This window comes from Empidonax traillii, unplaced genomic scaffold (assembly GCF_003031625.1).
Source record: "Empidonax traillii isolate 1590-97213 ecotype Southwest subspecies unplaced genomic scaffold, ASM303162v1 scaffold372:size565953, whole genome shotgun sequence".
Lineage (NCBI taxonomy): Eukaryota > Metazoa > Chordata > Aves > Passeriformes > Tyrannidae > Empidonax > Empidonax traillii.
Window position 1 is genome coordinate 138,379 of NW_020955565.1, and position 15,454 is coordinate 153,832.

At 55.0% G+C, this 15,454-nt stretch overlaps 1 protein-coding gene and 1 non-coding gene across 3 annotated transcripts; one reads left to right on the top strand and one right to left on the bottom strand.

Moving 5' to 3' along the window:
* Positions 1-279: 279 nt before the first annotated feature.
* LOC114061942 lies at positions 280-361 on the bottom strand. Its single transcript, XR_003572267.1, has one exon. It is a non-coding gene; the product is annotated as a small nucleolar RNA SNORD74 (small nucleolar RNA).
* An 818-nt stretch (positions 362-1,179) lies between these two features.
* Positions 1,180-9,760, top strand: ZBTB37 (zinc finger and BTB domain containing 37). Of its 2 annotated transcripts, XM_027892874.1 has the most exons (5): positions 1,180-1,246; positions 2,542-2,657; positions 4,198-5,150; positions 6,455-6,554; positions 8,652-9,760. In XM_027892874.1, exons 3-5 carry the CDS (start codon positions 4,228-4,230, stop codon positions 9,138-9,140), a joined length of 1,512 nt encoding a protein of 503 aa, XP_027748675.1. In that variant the 5' UTR covers positions 1,180-1,246; positions 2,542-2,657; positions 4,198-4,227; the 3' UTR covers positions 9,141-9,760. The 2 variants fall into 2 exon arrangements, with proteins under 2 accessions (XP_027748675.1, XP_027748676.1); XM_027892875.1 differs by lacking the exon at positions 1,180-1,246 and having other exon boundaries at positions 2,462-2,657.
* The last annotated feature ends 5,694 nt before the right edge of the window (positions 9,761-15,454 follow it).

The window sequence follows — 15,454 nt, forward strand, 5'->3', positions numbered from 1 at the left end:
TAGATATTCTTCTTTGAAAAATGTTATTTTTATAGATACCACTTTGAGAGCTTTAAAATGTCTCTCCCAACACAATCTAAATTTCTGCTCTTTGATCAAACAAGGACATAATAAATAACTGCTGGCCTGTATTTTTAGGCAGAACAGAACCACTGAAGTACTTTCCTTTTTCCCGCTTTAATTCTGCTGTACGATCACTGGGTCAGCCCCGTGACCTTTGGCTGCTCCGAGAGGCCCACGTGGCGCCTCAGCCACCCCAGACAGGCCCCCAGTGTCCCCGTGCCCAGCTCAGATACGTTGGCATTCATCAAAAACCCTCTCAGATGTCCCTACCAACGTAGTTCTCATCATGTGCGGGCATAAGGGAGTCCGAGCGAACCCCTCCTCTTTAAATATCCACGATCACAGCACATGCCGAGTTGGAGGGGACCCACTGGGATCACAACCCAACCCCTGGCCCTGCCCGGACAGCCCAGCAATGCCCCCCGTCCCTCAGGGCCGTGTCCGAACGCTCCCCGAGCCCCGGCAGCCTCGGGGCCCTGAGGCCAACCCTTGGTCCTTCAGGGCACCGTGGGCACTTTTCAGGCGGGGAGGAAATGCTTAACCCTTCCACAGAGCTACAATCGCATTTTACACATTTATCCGCCAAGGCAACCACCTTTAAAGCCCAGCGCGCAAACCCACAAAACGCAGCGGGCCCGTTCCACACTGCCACACGCCAGGCGCGTTTCCCACGGGAAAAGGGCTCCTGTGTAAGGCCCGACACCTCATCGCCTTGTGTATTACCACGCACCCCACGGTGATACCCCCATCCCGCGTGGGGATCCCACGGAACCCGCCCGCACCGCCCCGGGGCCGTCATGAGGCGCAGCGGCCGCGGCCTAGGCCGGGCGGCGCAATCCACCGCAATCCACCGCCATCCTCCCGCCCCGGTGCCCCTCAGGGACCCCGCCGCGCCCCGATGCCCCGCAGCGCCCGCCGGGCCGGCCCGGGTGCGGGACAGGCGCGCACTCACCGCGGGGCCGCGCGGAGCGACCGGACCCATCTGGCGCCTCAGGATTGAAAAGGCGGGCCAGTTCCTGCGCGGCCTTTATATAGGGTCGTGCTGTCACGTGACTCGCCCCGCGGTGAGGGGGGGGGCGGTGCGCGGGTCCGCGGTCCGCACGGCGTTTCCTTCCGGGGCGCGGCCCGCGCCGGCGCCGTTCGGTTCCGGGCCGGCGCTGCGGGCCCTTCCCACCCCCGGCAGGTGAGGCCGGGCCGGCAGGGGCGGGCGGGGCGGGCGGGGGGGGCTCCGGGGAGAGCTCCGGGACCGCCCCGGGGGCGCGGGGGCACGGGCGGGGCGGGGCGAGGCGGGGGGGAGCGCAGGGCGGGCCGGGCTGTGCCCCCGCGCCGGGGTCCGGGTGCCGCTGTCACAGCAGAGGGGCAGCGCCGGGGACAGCGCCGGGAGAGAGTTCCGCAGGGCCGGGGGGGCACCGGGAGCCCCGCAGGGCCGGGGGGCACCGCCGCGGGTCGGGCAGTCGGGAGAAGTCCCGCCGGGATCTGGGAGGAGCCGAGTCGCGTCGGGTTTGGATATTGGGAAGGAATTCCTCCCTGTGAGGGTGGGCAGGCCCTGGCACAGGGTGCCCAGAGAAGCTGTCGCTGCCCCTGGATCCCTGGAAGTGTCCAAGGCCAGGTTGGACGGGGCTTGGAGCGACCTGGGCTGGTGGAAGGTGTCCCTGCCCGTGGAAGGGGCCGTGACTGGATGATCTTTAAGGTCCCTTCCCACCCAAACCATCCCGGGATTCTAAGTTGTTTGTGGTTAGCAGTGACAGCCCCCAGGGAATGGCTGGAGCTGTGTCAGGGCAGGCTCAGGGTGGATCTCAGGGAAAGGTTCTTCCCCCACAGGGTGGTTGGCACTGAACAGGCTCCCCAGGGCAGTGGGCACAGCCCCAAGGCTGCCAGAGCTGCAGGAGGGTTTTGACAGGGGGGATTGTTGGGGTGTCTGTGCAGGGCCAGGGGTTGGACTCTGATCCTTGTGTGTCCCTTCCAGCTCAGGGTGTTCTGTGGAGTTGCCCAATCATAGTAGATCTGAGCCCAAAAGGAGTTTTCAGCCCCTCTGTGCAGCCCCCAGGGCGAGTGCCTGCCAAGGGCCATTCACAGTGCACATCACCTGCTGAGGGGGCATCTCCCCCTGCCTTTTCCCTGATGGAGCCAGAATTCCTGCTCCCAGGAGCTGCCTCACGCAGGGAAAGGCATTTGCTGAGAGAATTAAAGTCCAGGTCCGAGCTGGTGACACTTCAAATGGCCCTGAAAGCAGCTGAGTGTCCCAGTGTGTGCCCTGTGCTGAGGCTCAGCCCTGAGGGAAAGGTGTGTGCAGGTGAAGGACTTCCCAGGGAGGACGGAAATTGGGATGGTCCTTTTCTCCTGCCTGGGAAGGTGATCCTGCTGCTGGATCCTGTGTCAGAGCCGGGAACCACAAAGCCTGATGTCCCTGGCTGTGCTCAGGAGCATGCAATCCCTCCAGGCTTCATTTTTCCTTTCCTTTTTTTTTCCCTCCTCAAGGGGAAGGGGGCAACAAGCTTCCAGACCTTCCCACTACATCAGAAGGAAGCAGGAGAACAAGAAGGCAGCACCCCCTGCTTCCTCCCCGGCCCTGCATGTAACTCCCAGCACTCCAGGTAGGACGTTGGGGTTCCCGTTCCCCCTGGCTTGGTGTGTGTGGGAAGTTCTGCTCCCAGCGCTCTGTTCCTGTGGGATTGGGCTCTGCAGCTCCTTGGGGTTGGGGCGTGGGCTTTATCTCCTAAAGGTAGGGAGGAACATGGACCTGTTGGAGCAAGTCCAGAGGGCTGGAGCAGCTCTGCTGGGAGGAAGGGCTGGGAGAGCTGGGATTGTTCAGCCTGGAAGAGAGAAGCTTCGGGGTGACCTGATTGTGGCCTCCAAGGCCTGAAGGGGAGAAGAAGCCTTAATTCTGGGATTCCTTGGAGTAGGCACTGTCAGCCTCGGTATTCCCAGCCTGCCTGAGGTGGTTTTGATGCCTGCAGTGCTCTGCTCAGTCCTCCCTTCAGGTGCCATCCAGCTCCGAAGCCGCTCACGCCGTGAGGGGCTTGAACAAGCTTATTTACTTTCTTCTTTTTTTGGGGTGAGTTTACGTCTAATTTTGGATCATTCCAAATTTTGACCATATATGGTCAAGGCTCCTTTGCAAACTTTGCCAAAACGTGCAGTGTGCTGGTGTGGCGGTGCATCCCCCCATCCCTGGCCCTGCTGGAAGCATCTGGGGAGCTCCCGGTAAGCCTTGACGGACCCACTGAGCAGTGAAGTGTCCCCTGACTGCACCAACTGGGCCAGGGGGTGCTCCCTGATCCTGCCAGGAGCTCCTGGGTGGCGCAGGTGGGGACAACCAGGAACGTCCCAGCCCAGGTGGGGAGCAGAGGACGAGCCGTTATCCTTTGCAGCCTCGGTAAGATCCGGCACCGCTGGGGACTGCAGCCCCAGTGGAACAGTCCCATTGTTGCTGTGCTTTGGGAAAGAGCCCAGCAGCTACAGACTTGGGATGTGGCCAGGATGGGAACTCAGTGATCACCGCTGTGGCCTCGTGACCCCACAAACAAAGTGGTCCCGGGTGAGGCCCTTTGACTCTCCCGGGCCACCCCTTTTTCTTTCACCCCCCTGTTACATCCTGTTTTCTGGCACGTGTCAGAAGTGCCACATATGATGGATGTCTTGGGATTAGCAAGGCACTGGAGATGCCTCGAGGTCAGATGTGTGCCGGCCAGCTTTTCAGAAGCCTCAGGAGGATTTAGCTCTCGGTGTGTCCTTCCTGATTCCTGTTGTGCAAAGGAGGCGTAACAATATCACTTTCCCTTTCCGAAGTGCTCAGAAGGTACAAGTGCCGAGTATTTTAATCCATTATGCAATCAGCTGCCTATTTTTAGTACCTGAACCATTTTTGATGTTCTTTTTACAATGCAGATGTGCTTTAATCGAGGCTGACGGAGCGGGGTGTTTCGGGCGCCGAAGCCGCAGGGAGTGGGGGCCTGTCGGGGGCTGGTTCAGCAGAACCCGGTGCAGGGTGGTGCACAGAGCCCTGCCAGGTGCATGGCAGTTCAGTGGGGAGAGAGGTCTCTAAAAATCACGGGTGGAAGCAGGTAGAAAAGGTTCTAAATGCCAGTGACGGGCCGGCTCTGCTAACGCCGGCGTCTCCTCCCCCTTTCCCAGCGCAGCCGCGCGCCTGCGACGGGCGCCGCCATGGAGAAGAGCGGGAACATTCAGCTGGAGATTCCCGACTTCAGCAACTCTGTGCTGAGCCACCTGAACCAGCTGCGCATGCAGGGCCGGCTGTGCGACATCGTGGTCAACGTGCAGGGCCAGGCGTTCCGCGCGCACAAGGTGGTGCTGGCGGCCAGCTCGCCCTACTTCCGCGACCACATGTCCCTCAACGAGATGAGCACCGTGTCCATCTCCGTCATCAAGAACCCTTCCGTCTTCGAGCAGCTCCTCTCCTTCTGCTACACGGGCAGGATCTGCCTGCAGCTGGCCGACATCATCAGCTACCTGACGGCCGCCAGCTTCCTGCAGATGCAGCACATCATAGACAAGTGCACGCAGATCCTCGAGGGCATTCACTTCAAAATCAACGTGGCGGAGGTGGAGGCCGAGTTGAGCCAGACCAGGACGAAGCACCAGGAGAGGCCGCCCGAGTCTCACCGGGTGACACCCACCCTGAACCGATCGCTGAGCCCGCGCCACAACACCCCGAAGGGGAGCCGCCTGGGCCAGGTGAGCACGGTGCTGGACATCCGGGAGCTCAGCCCGCCCGAGGAGTCCACCAGCCCCCAGATCATCGAGCAGAGCTCGGACGTGGAAGGCAGGGAGCCCATCCTGCGGATTAACAGGGCGGGACAGTGGTACGTGGAGACGGGGCTGGGGGAGCGCGGGGCCCGGAGCGACGAGGACGTGCGGGTGCTGGGCGGAGTGCGCATCAAAACCGAGAACCTGGAGGAGTGGCTGGGGGCGGAGCACCAGCCCTCGGGGGAGGACGGCAGCAGCGCCGAGGAGGTCACGGCCATGGTGATCGACACCACGGGCCACGGGGCGCTGGGCCAGGACGCCTACGCCCTGGGCTCCTCGGGGGCCAAGGTGGTCAGGCCGACCAGCACCGACATCGACAGGTGGGTTTCCTCTGACTCAGCTGCTGACCTTGGCCGGGCCAGGTTTTCGCTTGGCCGGGTTGGTCGCTGTGGAACGTTTCCTCCTCCTCCTGTTTCCTGTGGCCATCTTAAGTGCCGGAGGAGTTTTTGTTTTCCTGGTGTAAGGAAGTGTGTCCGGTTTGGGTTGGAGTGTTTTGGCTGGGTCGTGATCGGAGCAGGATCTCCAGATGCAGGCCAGCTCTGTGCATAGGTTGGGATTTGCACCTCAGTGTTCCAGGTGAGGTGGGGTCTTTGTGTAAGGGAGATGCTCTGTGCAGCCTCGGTGGATGCCGGGCTCAGCACGGGGATTAACGAGGTCAAATACAAATATGTGTTATGCAAAGTGTCACTGCACTGATGCCTTCTGGCCTGAAAATCTGGGGGTGGTTCTGGCTGAGGAACAAGCCGGGTTCCTGGTGCTCCAGGGCAGCAGTGGGCCCTGGGTTTACACCTTCTGAAGTGGGGAGCCCAGCGGCCTCCGCTGTTGGTTTGATTTATATGAGAGAGCAGAAAGCCTTTACGTGCAAACAAGTGGTGAAATCTGCTGTGTTTGGAGTCTCCATCCACCTGCTTCCCCTCGGCTCCAGGATTTGTTTTCTCGCCCCAAGCACAGCCCAGAGAGCAGATCTGATAAAGGGCAGGTCTGTTGGATTGGAGGGGGTTGTATTTGCAGGGTGTCCCTCCACATCTGCCTCTCTTCCACCTCAGTCCCTCTGGTCCCAGAGAGGAACAGCTGCCTGGAAGCAGTGGATATTCTGCCACTTGTTGCTTAATAAATGGATCAGTGGGAGCAGTCTTGAGCTGGGCCTTGGGAGAGCGATACTTTCTACTTCCTTAGCTCTTTTCCAGGGATCAGATCTCAAGCATCTCTTCTTGCACTGCACTCACTGTCCACTGTTTCCCACCTGGAGTCCATCACACCCCTCACCGGGGAGGGGCAGGAGGGTGTGGGTGGTGGAGGAGAGTACCCTCAGAGAAATGGTTGCTGCTCCTGCTGCGGAGTTCCTGAGTCACTGGGCCTTTGCCAGCTTACTCCTGGTAGAAACCCCGAAGCTCTGTCACTGAGCTGGAAGCCAAATGACTCGGTTTTACGTGTCAGATGCTCAGGCTGAACCCCCAGACCTCAGTTCTCCCTTTATACTTGCGCTGCTCCACCCCGTGTGTGTTGGCTGGTGAGGGGGAAGAGATGCTGTGCAGGTGCCTCCACTGCTCCCCCGCTGTTCTAAGCACCCTAGTGACCTGATGCCCGTGAAACACTCCGTTGACACTCTTCCCCCACCCCACAGATTTAGCCCTTCTGGCAGCATGGTTGCTGTGACTGAGCGGTACAGATCAAAAAGCGAGTCTCCCGGGCGGATGGATGAGCCCAAGCAGCCCAGTTCCCAGGTAGGCAGATCAAGAAGTTTGCAAATGTTGGCTTGGAGGTGAAGGGGGCTGTGTTGTGACGGAGTGTGTCGTATTTGCAAGCAATGCCACGTGTGAAACGAGGGCCTTTTGCTGTTGCAGAGGGTTTAGTTGCTCCCTCTGGCTGTGTACAATTTAACACTGACTGCAGCCGCTTGGGATTTTGGCCAGGTACCTGGAAAACACGAGGAGTTTCTCTTGTTGTCTGAGGGCATAAATATCCACCCTCGTTCTGGGCAGGCCACGAACTCCTGAGGAGAAATCCCTTTTGCCTGCAGAGCTGGATCTGCCCTGAAACACTGGCAGCAAATGCCTGAGCTGAGGGAGGAGGTGTGGCTTGGCTTCTGGGGAAGACTGAGGGGTGACAACAGCTGAACCTTTCCAAAAAGCCCTCCAGGCACTACACCCATAAACCTTTGGGGTGGAGAGTCAAAGGGCTGTGGATTTGTGCAGAGGTTTCTCTCTCATCCCCAAGGGACCTGCTGTTGCACAGCAGAATTTGCAACGCGTAAAGTACCTCTGAATTCTCTGCTTTCTCGGGCACAACAGTTTTGGGGGAGGAGGGAGAGAAATGCAGAACCGGGGGAGGGCAGTGGGGAGTGCAGCAAGATGGGACAGTGGCAATGCCTGTGCCTAATCACCCCGGTCTAGTTTTGCTGCACACAGTGAGTGTCACAGTGCCACTGCAGTGCCAGTGTGTCAGCCAACACAGTGCAACTCTGTGAGCCTGACAAACAGGGAGCGTGTCAGTGTGTAAGCCAGGGGCTTGGCTGGAGGCAGGTTGAGGAGTTACCAGGCTGCTTTACCCTTCAGTAAGACCAAATGAAGCAAAGGGGAAAAAAAAATCGCGATTGCTGTCTGCTGCCTCTGTCAGACACTGCCATAAAACAGCAGAGACCTTTTGTTCCTGATTCTCCAAAGCTTTGTTTTGTGTCCTTAGAAGACGTTGAGAAAATTTCAGGTCAGGCTCACCCTCCAGGGACAATGTGACATACAAAGCAATTCTAGCTCTTCCTGCAGAAAGGCTGCTCTTATTTCTGCGCTGTGAGATGGCCTCAAATAGAAAACCTGAGGCTTTGCACCCACGGGGAGGGCTCATCCCCCTCCACCCTCCTGGCATTGCCATATCCATACTAAAAGAGCCTGCCTGTGGTTCCAGTGGCAGCAGCAGAGCGGAAAGGAGGCACCAGAGCTTTGTGCATCTCCTTTAGTCCCAAGCAGCTTCCCTGTGCTGGATCCGGCAGCACCTGGCACAGGTGCAGTGCTGCTCACACAGCCCTGGCCGCCAGAGGAGGGGCCCTGCTGCTGGTACACCTTCTCTGTGCTTGGCACCGCTGGGAAGCAGCGCTGGGAGGGCAGTCCCCTGGCACAGAGCATCCCAGAGTCGTCTGCCTGTGCCCCATCGGGAGGCGATGGCCAGAAGTGTCTGTCGTGGGTCAGGGTTGCCCTTGGCTGTTTGGCTGTGTGGCCTTGGAGAAGATGGAGGAGCCAGCGAGTCCTGGCTGTGAGAGCCGGGCCAGAGGCTGGGCTGGGTCACACAGCCAGGCAGGCAAAGGTGACTCTGAGTGACACCTGAATAGACACCCCCATGAGGGGTGAAATGGCACCTCGAGGGTTCAAAGCACCGTCTGTGGTTCATTCCGCCTCTGCTTTAAAAAGCCAACTCATCAATTGGCTGCTTTTTCTTTCAACCTTCAGTAAGTAAAACAGAGGGTGGCATACGGTATTTTAACAACACTGGCCCAGGTTTTTAAAAAAGTGACAGGCGTAGACACACGTGCCCCACGACTCCATCGGTGGCCAAGCATGCTCGTGACAAGGACTGTCTTTTCTTCCCCGGATCCAGGGAATGACTTGGCAGAGGGGGCCTCTGTAGCAGTGGTTTCTAATTGATTGCTCGTTTGTCTTCAGCCCCAAGGCCCCAGTTAAGCACTTAAATATGTGCTTGAGGTTGCAGACATTAGTGCTGCTGATTTTGAGGTTTGGCACGCGCTTTACTGGCTGGACTGGGGCCTGATCTTCTTCTCTGCCTTTTATTTAGGCCGCTCGTTATTTAAATCTCTGCTGTTTCCTTGGCAGGGGGAGGAATCAGCCATGCTGGGAGTGAGTGGTTACGTGGAGTATCTGCGGGAGCAGGAGGTTTCCGAGCGCTGGTTCCGGTACAACCCGCGCCTCACGTGCATTTACTGCGCCAAATCCTTCAACCAGAAGGGCAGCCTGGACCGGCACATGCGGCTGCACATGGGCATCACCCCCTTCGTGTGCCGCATGTGCGGGAAGAAGTACACCCGCAAGGATCAGCTGGAGTATCACATCCGCAAGCACACGGGCAACAAGCCCTTCCACTGCCACGTCTGCGGCAAGAGCTTCCCCTTCCAGGCCATCCTCAACCAGCACTTTCGCAAGAACCACCCCGGCTGTTTGCCCCTGGAGGGGCCCCACAGCATCTCCCCTGAGACCACCGTCACGTCCCGGGGGCAGGCGGAGGAGGAGTCCCCTCCGCAGGAGGAGGCCGTGGCTGTGGGGGAGACGGCACAGGGATCTGTGTCCACCACGGGGCCGGATTGAGACACGGCTGCGGAGCGCGGGGAGGAAGGACCGTCCTCCCCTTCTTGGCTCTCCAGAGTCAGCACCAACCTGGCAGGCTGGTACTGTGATTAGTGCAATGCCACCACTGGACAGAAAGGAGCTCCCGAGATGTTGCCAAAATAGAAAAATCTCTCTCTTTCTCTCTCTCTCTCTCTTTCTCTCTCTCTCTCTCTCTCTCACTCTCTCTCTCTCTTCCTCTCACACACCCACACACACACACGTAGAGTGTTAAACGTTTTTCTCCCTTATTCCTCCTCCTCTCGGAGAAAAACAGAACAACTGTGTCAATCAACTTCTTATTCAGGGATCGACAGGATTTTAAATTTTTTTACTGTTCCGTAGTGACCTGGGATGAGCAGTCATTGGTATTTCTGGACAGCCCTGTGGCCCCGCAGAGCCACATCCGCTGGTCCCGCTCGAGGGGAGAGCAGGGGCAAAGGGCCCCGCTGCCTTTGTCCCTTTCCCAGGTAGAAAACAAAGACACTGTGCTGGTGGAGCCTGCCTAGCCCGCCTGTATTTATCCCTGTCTTATTTTTGGTGTGTCTCTTTGCATTTTTTGTTGAAGCTGTTACTTTAGGGCTTTTGGCCTTGCCCGCTGCAGGCGCGGCTCCAAGGCGGTATTCCAGAGGTCAGCGAGACGTGAAGGAAGCACTCGGGCTGCTGAGAGCGCGATTTAGCGGCTGTGAGGTTGGTGTCTGTGACGCTGCTGCCTCGGGAGGAGGGCTGGAGGGGTCTTTCGGAGGAGGTTGTTCCTCTGCTGGTGCTGACCTGGAGAGCTCGGAGCGCTCTGACGTCCCGGCCATGCTCCGGGGGTTGCCGAGGGTTAGGCAGAGATTTCCTGGAGTGGCTGAATTCCAGAGTTAAGAGGCTGGCTACCAAAGCCCTCCTTCACCCCTGCTCCCCCCTCGACACGCACTTGTCTTTTCTAACAGCAATATGTGACACAGAAATACTGCAATGCTGTCGTCCCAGCCGAGCAATCGTGGGCGGTTGCTTTTAAACCTGTTTCTACAAACTACTTTGATAACTTTTTTTATCAACGAAATGCAAAAAGAAAAGAAAACCCTACCTTATTTCCTTGTAACAGTTCAGGAGACTTTAAAGTGAATGGTTCCTAGAGCAATCACAACTCTTGTCCCCTTGCATGGACTTCAAGATTTTTTGTATTCTGAGCAGCTCTGATGTTTTTAGAGCGAGTTTAGCCGAGCTGGAGAGACGTGCCTGCGTGTGTGTTGTAGGTGTTTGCACGGGCTTACATGGTTCATAACCGGAACAGCATGGGACAGGTAGATAAGTGCAAATATTCCGACATCTTTTGAAGAAGTCTTTTTGAAAAGAAAAAAAATATGCAATATTTTAAGAGTTTTCTCTGGTTCTGATGCCAAGTTGTTCACGACGGAGGGGGGATAATGAACGACCGATCGGGTCTGGTGAAGGAGTTCTCTTGAGGGCGTGAGGTAAAGGGAGGGTGAAGTTCTGATCCTTAGGGTGATGGGAGGAACAAAGAGACATTGGGAAAGAAATACACTTCGTCTGGCTTCGTCCAGAGAGCTGGGTGAGTGGTTGGAGCAGGGGCTGGGTGGGCAGGGGACTGACCACGGGACAGCAAAGCTTGGTCCGCAGTCCGACTGCACATGCAAACATCTCCAGCCTTTGCTTTCCCCACCTGTAAATTGGGACTCGGGATCATTTTCCTGCCCCTTTCCCTTTAGAGGGAAGAATTTGGGGCAGGGTGATGTATTCTTGCCTCACTTCATGGATTCTTTTATGAGCGAGGGGTCTCGCTGTTCCTCCCATCTCTCTCTCCGAAAGGGATGTGGCTCTGATGTGTTTCTGTGTGTGGGAAGGGCTTGGTGCCAGGATCGTGTGTTAACAGGGAAGTGCTCCCAAGAGAGGAACCTTTGCGGGTGCCCCGAGCCAGGCACCTGCAAAGCACCATTTCATTGACCATTTCAAACAGGAAAACTGATACTTCACCTCCGTTTTCCTTCTGTCCCTTCTTCCTCCTCTGCTGTCAAGTGCATCGTCACGCGGGCGGTGATTTGGCCACCCGAGGGACCGGCCCCGTCGGGTTTCCTGGCGAAGGTCAAGCAGGATGGTGCCCAAACAGTGAGGTTGCAGTGGCAGAAGATGAGGTGAGAGGGTGGCTAAGGTAGGTTTCGTTGCAATCGAGCTGCGGGAAGGAGCGGAGATGTGCTGCTTTAGTCATAGCTTTTGAAGTTACCAAAAATGGGAAAAAAAAAAAAGAGAAAAAAAAAAAAAAGAGTTAAAGACTTTGAAATCCTATCCTGTTCACACTAGAGAGCATCAAAAGTTACTTTTAGATGCTTAAAAGATTTTTAAGTGTTTTAAAATAGAAATTTTAAAAGGATACTACCAAACTATAAAAACATAAAGTTATTTATATACATATATTATATATAAATATAGTGGGAAAGTTTCCCTGCTAAGCTTGCTGTGAAGAGAAGGGTGAAGGTGCAGTAACTGCCACACGAGCAACATTTTTCTGAGACAGATGGCAACCGCAGTGAGGAAGGGCTGACATAAAATGGTGACTGCCTTTGTTCCCATGGCATAGCTGTGAGTTTCTTGAGCAGGTTTGTGTTTTACTGTATCGATACTGTGAATGGAGGAGCATCCAAACAGCCCTGCGTGCTGATTCACTACTTTCGTTGGCCTGGTGAAATTGGTCCTTCATATCCTGCCAGGCTGAAAAACAAAGCTTGTGAAAGGTTTCTGATTTTTTTTTTTTTCCCCCTCCTTTACGTTTTCTTTTGGTTTGTTTTTTGTTTGTTTGTTTGTTTGTTGTTGGTTTTTTTTTTTGGTGCAGAGGTTGCCACTGTATAAACGATCATTTCTGATTGCATGCAAAAGAGCCGATATTCTTGCCCGGGCCTCGCTGAGGTGAAGTTTATAGCTTGTAGCTAGAGTCAGTATAAGGTATGGTAGTGGGAATCATTTTAATATTATTTCTGTGCATTTAATGGACGTGTATGTATGTGTGGGAGCCACGCTGGCTCTCGAGCATTGCTGAAAGCAGTTCAGGCCCGGCCGCGCTGGACGGCGGGGCCCGTTCCCAAGGGATCGGTGTCGGACGTTCCTTTCAGTGCTTTGACCTCCTCGCTGCAGGCCAGGCCAAGGTTCGAGGAGAAAGGGGCTGGAGGTGGTGTATGGTGTGGAAGAACCTCCTGTGAGTTTCCTGGCAGTGGTGTAGCCACTCCAGAGGTGCTGTCCCCAGCAGAAGGCCGCCAGGGCCCCGTTGCCTCCGGCTGGCGCGGCTCTTCGCAGCGGCACCCAAGCTGTGGAGAATCAGCTGCCAGCTCTCCGAGTGCCAACGCTCCTGGGATGGCTCGAGGCGCAGCTTCGCAGTCCCACGTCTAGCTGCAGCTTTTCCTGCCAAAACTGTGATTTCAACTGTGATTTAAGGAGGATGTGAAGAGAACTCTGTCATGTTTTAATACCTCTGTACATAACATTTCTGTCCGCTTCAGAGTTAGGGCTTCCTAACCCGTTAGTTTGCTTGCCTCAGGCGACAGGGAGAACACGCTCTGGGTTTGCAGTTTGTTTTCTCAGAGGGGAAACACGGTTCTTTGCTGCCAAGGAACTCACCCCCCCCAAATGTGAAGAGTCGTGGTTATCTCCCTAAGCCTGCAGCAAGCCCTGGTGCCAAGTCACAGCCCAGTGACGTGACGGTTGCCGTGGCTGTTCCTGCTGCTGCCAGGTTCCCTGTGAATAGCTGTGAAAATAACAAGGATTGTGTTAATACTGTGCTGCTGCTGCTGCTTTGGGAAAAAGCTGAACCTCTTCCTCTCAGGAGGATGACCGATGGGAAGCTGGGAAAGGGAGAAAGGAGAAGGTCTTTTTGCTCTCTTGCAGCGGGAGTGCGTGAAAAGAAATTGCTCTTTGTACTTCCAGCGGCTAGAGAGGGATGAATGAGAGGCTTTATGGAATGTGAATTTGTAGCAGGAGGCTGAGAACATGCTTAAGGCCACTTAGTAAGATCCAGGGCTATCAGCCCGGCGAGAGCCAGAGCAGCCGATGCCGATGGGCAGTCCCTGGCTTGTCCTCCCAGCACTGCCCACCATCAGGTCAGTCCTTCTCCACAATGTTCTCAAGCTGTGATCTGTATAATTTAGCTTTCAGAAGTTTGGGTGCCTGAGGAAGGGCAGGAGGGACAGAAAGCTGCTGTTTTTAAACCCAGCGAGGTCAGCAGCGGCTGCTCCCATTGCCATTTGTGACAGCTATTCCGAGCTGGAATAGCTTTGGGAACAAGCTGTGGCCTGGCTGGAAGGCTCAGCAGGGAGGGCAGCGAGCCAGGATTTGAGCCCTCTGTGGCATCAGGGTTGAAATAAATGGACAGGACAGCTCTCCCTGCTTGTTCCCTCTGCGGTGGGAACGTCACTTAGAGCTCCTTTCAGCCAGTGATCCCAGGCCTGGTCTTGGAGCTGGGTCCTCCCGTGCCTTTGGGTGACTGAGCCCTAAGGAGGCCTTGGCAGGAGCAGAGCTGCAGCTTTCACTTGCTTCTGACTTCATCTCTGGTGCAGAGCCCAAGGTGTAAATAGGAAGACAGACTGCAGAGTTTGTGGTGGAAGGTGGCTTGGGAGGTCGACAGGGTCATGTTCAGAACCAACAAAAATAGCACTTAAAATGATTTAAACTTTATCCAGCTCTCCTCTTTGACCCGTGACATGCCTGCCAATTTAGCCGTGCCAGCATCCAGGTGTTTCTGCAGATCAGTGACACCACATGCCGTTCTTGCCCTGCTGGAAATATTTTGGGGATGGGAGGAGTCCCTGCCCATGGCAGGGGGGTTGGACTAGATGACCTCTAAAGGTCCCTTTCCAGCCCAAACCACTCTGTAAGTCAAGAAGCTGTAGTTCAGGAGGCTTTTTAGGGCTCTGAGTTTTCCCTGGGAGCTGAGCCCATGGCCAAGGCTGCAGCTGGAAAATCTGGGATCCCACTGACATAGCGGAGTCTTTGCTCCTGCAACGAGGTGAGAGCCATGCCCAGAGCTCTGACATCTGCAGTGGAAGGGCCTAAAGAGGAGCTCAGCAGCCTTAATTTAGTCATTGTCATTCAAGGGATATTTCAGTATAAAATACATGCATACACACGCATGTGCAGTTAAATATTTGTAACCAAATACAAGCTAGAACTATGCAAATACTGCTGGCTGCTGCTTGAAACTAAAGTCTACCAGAACATTTGGGAATAGAGCAGACTTGGAGGAGACTTGCTGTGGTTTGTTGTTGGGGTTTTTTTTAAGAAAATGCAGCAGACCAAAGTTTTGCTGCAGTTAGTCTTACTAGAGATTTAGGTTATTCCTAAGCTGGAACCCACTCAAGTGGGTTGTAAAATTATCTGAAGAGTCCGACCATCTCTAAAATATTTCCATCTGCTGAAAGGCTTTGGCTTGGCAAACAGAGGAGAACAAAGGGGCTGGGACTAGGAGAGATTCAAGGTGGTGCTTGGGCTGAGAGAAGTAGAATCAAGAAAGGACTTGGGAGCATTGTCTTTCAAATGTAGGACTGAGCTGGCTTCTAGGAATCTTCCTCCTTGGGAAAGCATCCAAGGCTGAGATGGAGGCAGAGATCAGAGCATCCTCGGGATGAATCCTGGTTCTGCTGGAGCTCTTCCTGCTGAATCTGATTGTCCCAGAGTTTAGTCCGCTGGGAGAAACTCCGTGTGGTTTCCTTGTGTCAGATCCCATCTCTGCTTTTAGGATTAACTGCAATATATCTCTAACCTTCAGTGACCTTTGGCTTTTCATTCCTGGGACTGTAGAAAAATTCAGGTTTCCCATAACATTATCCTCATCCCAACTGTGAACAAGTTACTACTGCTTCTTATAATTTATTGTCTTTCTGTTCCTGGACGTCTGTGTGATCGGGCTGGTCGCCAGCACCACCCTCCAGTGCTTCATGAGCTTTTATGCACAGGGAATTGTTGCAATGGATAAGTTGACCACGCTAGGTGGAAGAGTAGAAGCCTTTGGAGAATGACTTTTGCTTCCTCTAGCTGTCATTAGGGAGTGCACACACACATACTGTATATACATATATATATATATATATACATATATAAAGTGTTTCAGTATAAACTCATTTAGCATTATTCTTATTTAATTTATATTTTAATCCAGTTGTAAACCAAAGTACTGCAGCTTGTGGGAAGAGGTGTCTGGGAAATAGGAGGAACCTGAGGAGGCTGGAGCCCTGAGAGGTCTTTGCTGATGAAAACGTGGATGTGAATAAGACTTAAGAACCCGTGCTGCTGAATCCTAGGGGTTTGCA

Coding starts and splice junctions, on each gene's coding strand:
- ZBTB37 (XM_027892874.1), top strand. CDS start 4,228: ATGGAGAAGAGCGGGAACATTCAGCTGGAGATTCCCGACTTCAGCAAC. Junction 5,151..6,454: donor ACCAGCACCGACATCGACAG/GTGGGTTTCCTC, acceptor CCCACCCCACAG/ATTTAGCCCTTCTGGCAGCA. Junction 6,555..8,651: donor CCAAGCAGCCCAGTTCCCAG/GTAGGCAGATCA, acceptor TTTCCTTGGCAG/GGGGAGGAATCAGCCATGCT.